At 32.3% G+C, this 9,488-nt stretch overlaps 1 protein-coding gene across 1 annotated transcript in view; it reads right to left on the minus strand.

The window, feature by feature from the left end:
- Positions 1 to 4,396, minus strand: part of schlank (ceramide synthase schlank) — a 108,906-nt gene extending 104,510 nt beyond the window's left edge. Inside the window, exons 1-2 of the mRNA XM_072537914.1 lie at positions 4,037 to 4,396; positions 3,860 to 3,980 (exon numbers count right to left, since the gene is read on the minus strand). Coding sequence (XP_072394015.1) covers positions 3,860 to 3,980; positions 4,037 to 4,224 — 309 coding nt within the window. The 5' untranslated portion in view covers positions 4,225 to 4,396. The remainder of the gene's footprint in view (positions 1 to 3,859; positions 3,981 to 4,036) is intronic.
- Positions 4,397 to 9,488: the final 5,092 nt, after the last annotated feature.

A 9,488-nucleotide genomic window follows, 5' to 3' on the forward strand; every position in this document is an offset into this window, starting at 1 on the left:
ATTTTATAAGAAATTCGGTCGTTTGGACGAGTTAAAAAACCAGCAGCCTAAAGTTGGAAGAGTACTGAGATTAGAAGATGGTTCTCGATCTTTGTTGTATATGGTGACTAGGAGGTCGTATACAGACAGGGCAAGCTACGAGGATATATGGCGTGCTCTAACTAATTTGAAGCAAATTGTGTGCAATTACGACATCAAGAATTTGGCCTTACCCAAGATAGGCCATGCACTAGATAATCTGGATTGGAAGATTGTCAGAAGCATGCTTGAAGTAATCTTCCGAGAAACCGGCGTACGAATTACTGTGTGTTGCATTAACCCGATGAGATCGTATCCTTCAAAGTCAGTAGACTGTTATTTCTTTCTAAAGGGTTCATGCAGAGCTGGAGAGTCCTGTAGATTCCGCCATCCTGTGCCTACATATAGAGTTGATGATCGGGACGATCAGATTTAAGAGGGGAGCAGTGTTACAAACATGCTCTCGGCATGGCCCAGGTAACGGTTGCATTGCATCTCTAATACCCTTCCAGAAGCTTCTCCGTGTATCGAGTGCGAGAGAGAATAACCGGTCACGTAGGCGAACTAGAGGTGGGACAACGCCAGAATATTCTCGAACGTAGTAACTGTAGTATATATAGGTAACAATGTTAGAAGTAGAGTTAGTCGATAAGAGAGTACCGAACTGTAAAGTTATAAATAAATATATGTATATAAATTCGAACCGCTCGTTTTATTTAATCACGCTACAATATTATGAAAATATTGTATATTATAATTATATATTACAAAAAATGTGTAACATTGTGTAAAAATTGTTTTATCATCATCATTAGTTGGCTCTAGAGCCCTTTGTGAGCCTGCCTCAAAACATTCTTCCCTGTCGAGTATCTGTCTTCTCCATCCTCTTACTTCAATCTCCCTTATATCTTCCTGCACATCCTCCAGATATCTGGGTTTAGGTCACCTTCACCTTCTTCTTCCAACCAGCCTATTTAACCCATTAGCGCCCACGGTATCTTATTTTAAGAATTAATATATTTTGCATTAGATATTTATTAGTAATATGATTTGTAACAAAACTTCAAATGTAACTATATTTGAAAAAAACAGAATTACTTAGATATAGATATGTACCCAAATGAGTACACTGGGCACTACAGCGACTTAATAGATAATGTACTTAACAAAAAATTAATTGAAATGAAAAGTCTTGAAACAGTCTCTTTCAATACAAAGGGTTATATTACACTTTTCACAACTCTTTGATGACACTGAGCACACCTTAATTGTTTAATAAGTTTTTTTGGAAAGTGACCTTCATGTTTTCTAACGGTAGGCAGAAAATTTCCGGAAGGTCTGGATTTCATATACATTGATTTCGCATTACAGCCTAAATAATGTCGTACAAGTACTCTTTGAAAATCAAGAAGACTAGCTTGTTGACCTTTAGCCAGCTGATAAAATCTCCAACTATTTACAACAGTCATGTTTATAAAATTAGTAAAAAGCACCCACCACCTATTTTTCCCTCTTATTCCGATGCGGTAACTGTTTAATTGCTGATCATGTACCTAATTTCTACCATAATATTATTTGTACAAGTTTTTGTCCATTGAGAGCCTAAACTCCTTTGTTCTCGTACTCTTTTTAACCGCAGTGCCAAAGGTACATCATCTAAGTCTTCGTCTTCATCTGAAGAGCAATGCACTTCAATTTCTCCTACAACATCTTTAGGTAGTGTCAAATTTCCTTCTATAAGGTTATCATCCTCAATGTTTTCCTCATCAGTAAGCATATCTGGGTCTGGAGGAATAATAACCATATCCACTTCAGACCGCGAATTAGAAGCACGAATGTCTTCTAAAGCAGAAGGTAAACCTTCGTACATCTTTTTCGAACACTAATACTCTCAAAATCGTCTACAGATGTCATATATGTAACAAAATTGTAAAATATCAAACATACTCCCATACGCCCATTGTACTCATATGAGTACACCTAATTTTAACAACAAATAAATCACGTTATAATTAAAATTATGAATAATTAGTCACTTAAGTACTTTACCAAACTTATTATAAACTAACGTAAATCATTTGATCGTAAAAAGAAGTAAATGAAAGAAACTTACTGTAAATTTACAAAGTCGATGTCGAGAAAATAAACAACTCACGTGTTGACCTCATAAACAATAAATCAAAACTAACAAACCAAGCTGAATCATTCAACGAAATCTGTTAAAGTTGTAGTCTTAGGGGTATTTAGTTTCCTGTAATTACTAAGAATGGCAACTATTTTATTGTAGATGGCACTAGTATGTCAAAATAGCAGCTGTACTTAAATGAGTACAGTGGGGCTAATGGGTTAACATGGTTATTTTCCACATACACATAATGTGTCCCACCCATCATAGATGGTTTATTTTGATGGTTTTCACAATATCTACATCACCAAAAAGTACAGTTCATTGCCTTCTCTACAGGCCCTGTTCGTTAATTCTACCATATAACCTCAATTGGTCAAAAAAATTATTTTAAACTTAGTTTTATTAAACGTAAATAAAAATGTTAACTCCCATAACTGTTTTTAACTCATTCATGCATGCAATTATGATAACACTAACACCCAGTGATCTATTTATAGGATGGGTCAAAATTCAAAAATACATATATATAAAACAATTTTATGAATATTTCCACATTAAGATTAATATTACCGATAATTTTGTATAAGTAAAATTTAGAAATTTGAAAAAAAAAATTATGCATTAATGGGTTAAACCACAATATTTTTGAATTGGACAATAATATTGACAATTGCATTGTTTTAATGAAAATACTTATTCATAAGTTTCCTCCTTAATATATTGATAATATTGCCTACAAAATTAACATAACCATATTATACAGAATAGCAAGTTTTCTTAAAACTAACCAAATTTAGGTATAAATCATTATAATTAGAAACATGCAAACCCCCAGGGGGGGGGGGTAAGGATTCATTCTTCTAAACATGGTAATACCAGATAATTCTGAAAAACTAGTATGAGAAAAAAACTGAAGCTATTGGAAACTTTAAAACACATCACTTTACAAAGAGAAAATTTTCACATACTTCTTTTTTCTGGTGATAATACTTGAAAGCAGTGTGAATTCAAGTCTTTATTTAGAGCCTGCTAACGCAGTACTGCATATGGACCTATACTGCCAAATCGTAAAAATTTTATAGTAAAGAAATCTTATAAAATAGTATGAGAAGAGATAATACAGCAGTATAATGACTACGAAATTAATTCTGTGATAAAGGATTTTTCAATTTATGATCAAGAAAACCAGAAATGTATGAGGTGTAATCAGGGTAATAAAATGATAAGGTTTAAAGAAGGTAGGTAGATAGTTGAGTCAATTTTATTGAAAGATTTGCATAGAAAAACATTATGTATACGTTTCTGGATATATGTAATACTGGTTTCCTTTTATGCAAAAAAAAATTGAATTTGATTCCACCACCTTCACATCAGCTTAACATGCAAGTTCATTAGCCTGTGCCAAATTTCTTTATGATATTATTTCCTTATTAAGCCTTTTATAAATGATGTACAAATAATTAGTAAGGAAGAATATTGTTTCTATCATTATTATATATATCCATTTAATTAAATCAATTATACATATAAATATGTGTAATATATTTTTGAACAGTTTATGTAAATATTTATAAATAAAAAATACTGTTTTAAAATATACAAAACTCCTAAAATCAAAAATAAATTTGTATTAGTGTTATTGATGAGGGAAGTTAATGGTTGAGTCATTTATGATACTGTTTTGTTTTTATAAAAAAAAAACTAAGAAGGTACCTGTTTATGTTTCCACTTTTTTGACTGTGTATATGCTTTTTCGAGAAGAGGAATATCGGGTGTCTTTTTTGGTCTATTATTTTTTATTCCTAATGATAATCCAACAGGAGCAAACCAGTACCTAACAAGAAGTTTATATTACTATATTAATTTCTAAATGGTATTAACCTCACTTACTTTTCTAATATATATCGTAAAAATAACAGTACAAATGCCATCGGCAAAGGATAAAGTAAGTGTTTTGGATCAGCATGACGAACGTTAGGATCTGCATCAGGAGCTATGTCTTTCCAAGTGGTGTTAGGGGGTAACCAAACGTGCTCACACCAAAAAGTTTCCATGAAAGTTCTATAGTAATAGGCCATTTTTAATCTTTTCTGTTAAATTCTATTACTAATAAAACACAATTTTCATATTAATCACACAACTACGTTCAAAATTCTTCAGATACTTTTGACTCAAATTTGCCGAACAACACCCCTCTATGTCATGTCATTTTGAACGACCAACAAAAAGTGACAGTTATACAAGGAATGACTAATAAATTAAGTGGCGCGATCTGTAGGAAGAACATTACTCGCTCACGCGACTTTTATTTCAGTAGTTCTTAAACTGTTTTTTTGTCGTCATGTAAATTGCCTATAGTTAGGCTGAAAAAATTATTTCAGCCAATTATTCAAATATTCTAAAATATTATATTATACTAAAACTTTCATATATCAGAAGTGTAATCTTTATATTCCATTTCATTTTTATTTTTATAAACTTTGCATATAAATAAAATAAATTTGGACCTTTTCAATACCAATTTTAGATTTATATTAAGTGTGCTTGTTGTTTTATTGCATCGATTAAGTTTTATTGTTATATTGCATCGATGTTAAATTCTTTAGTAACTACAAAATACATCATTTAAATATTTTTTATTTTAATATAAAAACAGGACTGGGATATATTAATCTCAACATTATTTACTTAACCCATCAAAGCCTGAATTTTTTTTTTTTTTGTTAAACTGGTGGTATTTTACTAAGTTTAATTTAGGAAAAATACAAATAAGCAGAAAAATCTTTTAAATTTTATTTGTTTATCGAATATATGACATTACAAACTGTGACCATATGGTAACACTAGGTCAAAATACTATAAGATTTACTCTTTATGAAATAGGGCAAAGCATTCAATGCAGATTCCAATATCGCATTTCTGACACTGCGTACGTCCTACTGAGCAGCACCCTTCTCCTGCGCACCGCCTTCGTTTTTGTTAGAAACAGGTATAATGAGATGGTTAATACCATCGTATCTAATGTTGTCAGAGATTCTGTTAAAAGATAGACTATTTCTACTTGTTGTTAGTCTACCAGGTCTAATGGGAAGGTTTCTGAATTTGATAAGGTAAGTAGTCGCGATTTCACGTCGAAAATTCAAATTAGTTGTCGGTCTTCCTGAACACTTATAAAGTATCCACGAATTTTGCACTGCAGTGTCAATTAACGATGTAAGTATAGCCCAATACCATCTTTTACTACGAATACTTATACGGTATCTTGTTAAATCCTCATCCATTCTATCAGTGCCTTCCATAAACTTGTTATACATTCCAACAACATGTGAGCGAGGAACTTGGACAACTTTTTTTCAGAATGTAAATAACGTTTTACTTGTTGAATAGGATGTACACCATGTGAAGTTGATGCCATTGACGGCGTTATCCATCCATCTTGTCAACATAATACCATCTTCCTTGTCAATTTTTGAAACTAAATAACCTCGAGTTTGTTTGGACATAGCTTTTTTATCGACAAGTGGAACATCTTGTGGTATTCTGTTCTCTCTTATTATTCCTGTGACACCATATCCTTTTTCTTTTAAATACACAATTAAATGGAATGGAATGGAGTAAAAAGGTTATCTACATAGATTTGGTAAGGCAGCTTTTGTTGTGTCAAAGTGTCCAACATCGAGTCAAGGGGAGCGGCTGCCTTTCCAAATGCAAGTTGGTAAAAATCGTTCGAATTTGTACTTTTCCCTTGATAGATCTCAAAATTTACAAGGTAACTAGTTTCGGAGTTAAGGCACCATATAATGAACAGAAACAACAACAACAACAGAAATATTTTACAATCGACTCATCATAATTCATATTTTCAGTCGGTTGATAATATTTGAGAAAAGAACTCTGAAAGTTTTTGATTACTGCTATCAATTTCCACATTTTATCATTTAAATGCATTTGCGTATTATCAGCACAGTGCATGAAACTTATTATTTGGATAAATCTGTCGCGACGCATTGCATCCTTCATCCTTTTATTGGAAATGTCTGCTCCATTGTCCCAATAAAACCTTTTTCCAGGAAGCCGTTTGTATTCAGACACAATCAAAATACCAAAAAAACATTTGAGCTCGTTTAAGGTAATCTTCGGATCAGGACAATTCACAAAAAGAGCGTATTTTCTGGTTTCGTCTAAAATATGGCCTAGCATTTCGTTATCGAAAAATAACTCAAATAAATTTATAGGACTCATATTTTTAAATTGTGAGTAGTCTGCTTTGGGAAAGTCGGATGTTTTTACAAAATCTCCATCGATCTAAGTTCTTTTAGTATACTTTTTTCGCGTTAGTGATTTTAAAAAACTAGTATTAGGTTCTCTATCAAGTGATGACATACGTGTTGTTTGCTCGTCTTCCATCTCATTAAAAACACTATTGTCTTCTGGTGCACCATCAAATAACCCAGCTCGGCTTCTGCTAAGAATTGTCTTCGGGAAAGGTTATCTACAAATCCACCATTATCCTCGTCAGCCGAATCTTCATCAGTCAAAACATTTGGATAAGGTGGACTTGTGGTAACAGTGTGATTCATTAACTATATCTATATATAACATACTTCCTTTGTAACTATATCAATAATTATTTAAATTTGCAGGAAAGTCTTAATAGTAAACTAATAAAACTACTTAGTCAAATCTCGGTTCCATAATATGCACATTCGTTAATACGCATGAATTCACAAAGCTATACTATTCTATTTCTTTCCTTCCAAACTGTTGAATGTAATACCACAGTTTAATCAAAGAATATAGACGCTTATAGAAGAATTGTTCACTGTTATTTTTGAATGGTAGCAAAAAGTGGGTCATAGATAAAGAAAAATGGGTCGAGTGGAACGCACGTGTTGTACGTGGTACCACTAAGGAGCGGTTTGCTTCTAAAATATGAAAGAGTGGGGCAATAAATGCAACTTTAGATATTTTTATACGTAGATGCCGCGTGGTCGTAGAATAGGATTAAATTTTTGCGTTTTATAAATTTTTTTAAAGAAAATAATATTATTTTAACTTTTAATAAATTAATCTTTTTAGAAAAATTATTATGATTCAAATTTTTAATTAAAATATGTAAAAATCTTAAGTATACATCACTTTAAGACTATATTGTAATAATTTCACCAATATTCATTCATTGTGAAAATTATGTTTTAGATACTACTAGTTGTTATTTTAAAACAAGATTAAATAGTACCCATACAGCATAAAAACTTTTCACTATTATATATAGGTACTATTCATTAAAATGTACTGTTAAAGTTTATTTTGTTATTTCAAAAATAAATCAGGAATGCTTTTTGTTGTTATTGAAAAATTATGGATGAAATGGAAGTTTGGAAGTTTTGGCGAAATGGAAAATTTCATAATAATTTAGTAAAAAGTTTCATTGAATACTTTTTTTTTTAATTGAAGTTTTTTAAAAATGTTTCGTTAATTTCTGGGCAGAAAAACAGTATAATAAAAAGTTATGTGACGGTTTTTCGTTGTGTTGGAACAAACCAATTTTTAATTCAAAGTTATACAATTAAAAAAATAAATACTTTGAATATTGTAAATATCATACATTTTTTTTAAGTTTTAAAATTAAGAATTTAACAATTTAATATATTGAAAATAAAGATTTTATTGTGAAAAAACAAAAAAAAAGACAGTTTGCAAATCAATGGCATCGAAATTTGTTTAGGCGTGGATGCAAAGTTACCCGTTCGTACTCCTTTCCCACTTCCCCCTAACTACATATTTCATTATGAAATTTTCATGATAGTTTTAAGCCGACGGCCACGGCACCACGCTGTGAGTTTATGCAGCCACCCTCTTAAACCGTAACCAAATCGCCCATTTGAACTGCTCTTCTATAAGCGTCTATATTCTTTGGTTTAACCACAAATTTTTATACTATGGTAATACAGTAACCAATTTAATACACTGACATCTAGTAACGGAAAATTGAACTGCGGCTAGATTTCTAGCATTAAGTTGAACTACAATCAACATTAATTGATGGCGTGTTTGCGTAATTAAATGGTCACACAAGCGTTGATGGGATCAATTTATCCCATTAGTATTATAAATGTGATTATTCAATCCAATGTCTCAATCTCAATCTAATCTTTTTTGTGAGAGTAAAAATCTAAATACCGTACCAGGTGAATCGTACCTGATGTGAGTTGGGTTCAGAATGGATGAAGTACATCTGAACGCATTTCCCCTTTTGGGGGGTCTTGACCCCGGACACATACTTGTACCACAGAATACTCCATCCCAACACAGAATAATCCGTTGTGATTAGTATTCTGTGCTTGTACCCTACCTGTCATATCAGTAGGTTATGATTACGGTCACGGGCTCTAGGCACAATGTATGGAGACCCTTTGTCAGTTGTCACTACTTGTGAAGATCATTGTTAGATCATGGGTTTTGGGGATATTGTTGATTCTTAGAGACTTTGATAAAAAGTATGTTTAAATAAATGTATTAAACACAATGAAATATTATTACTCTACCTACCACCTAACTCCACTGTCGGCTGACGCACGTGACACGTTCATTGATCGTTCTTTCCCTTTCTGATAACCGCCATTATGTCTTGCGCTGTAAATATGCCTACTTTTACGTACATTTCAGCTCTATCTTCATTAAATCCATCAGATTCAAATACGCAATGCTCGGCTGATTTCACATCCGGAATTAGCACTCTTGTTTCCGTATCTCTCCGTTCCTTTTCCCACTCTTCTTGCCACATTCTTATTGTATCCCTTCTTTCTTTTCCAGGCTATTCTTTCCCTATGTTCTTAACCACCTGTAGGTGTATTGGTGGTACTCCCGCTATGACCTGTAAAGCTACAGTCGTGGCCATCCTATATGCGCAGAGATGACCCTTAACCAAGCTTTCCTTTGTGTTTTTTATATTAGTAATGTATATTTTTGTTTGTTTTGTACTTGATGTCAGATTGGTGCGACGTAGAAAATTGCCGAGTGGACCAATTCGTGAGAATCCATTTTTTCCTACACTAAGTTCTTACTAAATTAGCCTGATTGGCGGCATATTTGATATGTTTGCCAAATATTCGCTTATAATCAAACATGACTCCAAAATATTTCTGTTTTGTCAGTTCCCCTTTTTTATGGGAATTATTCTTTCTGTCTCTCGGACCTTTAAATATGGTCGCTTCTATCTTTTGTGAAGCTAATTTTAAATCTCTATTTTCTAACCAAACTTTAACTCTTTCTAGTACAGTATTTGCTGAATTCATGATCAACCAATTATTATTGTTTTCTAAAAGTACTACCAGTACTA

This window comes from Diabrotica undecimpunctata, chromosome 7, assembly GCF_040954645.1.
Source record: "Diabrotica undecimpunctata isolate CICGRU chromosome 7, icDiaUnde3, whole genome shotgun sequence".
Lineage (NCBI taxonomy): Eukaryota > Metazoa > Arthropoda > Insecta > Coleoptera > Chrysomelidae > Diabrotica > Diabrotica undecimpunctata.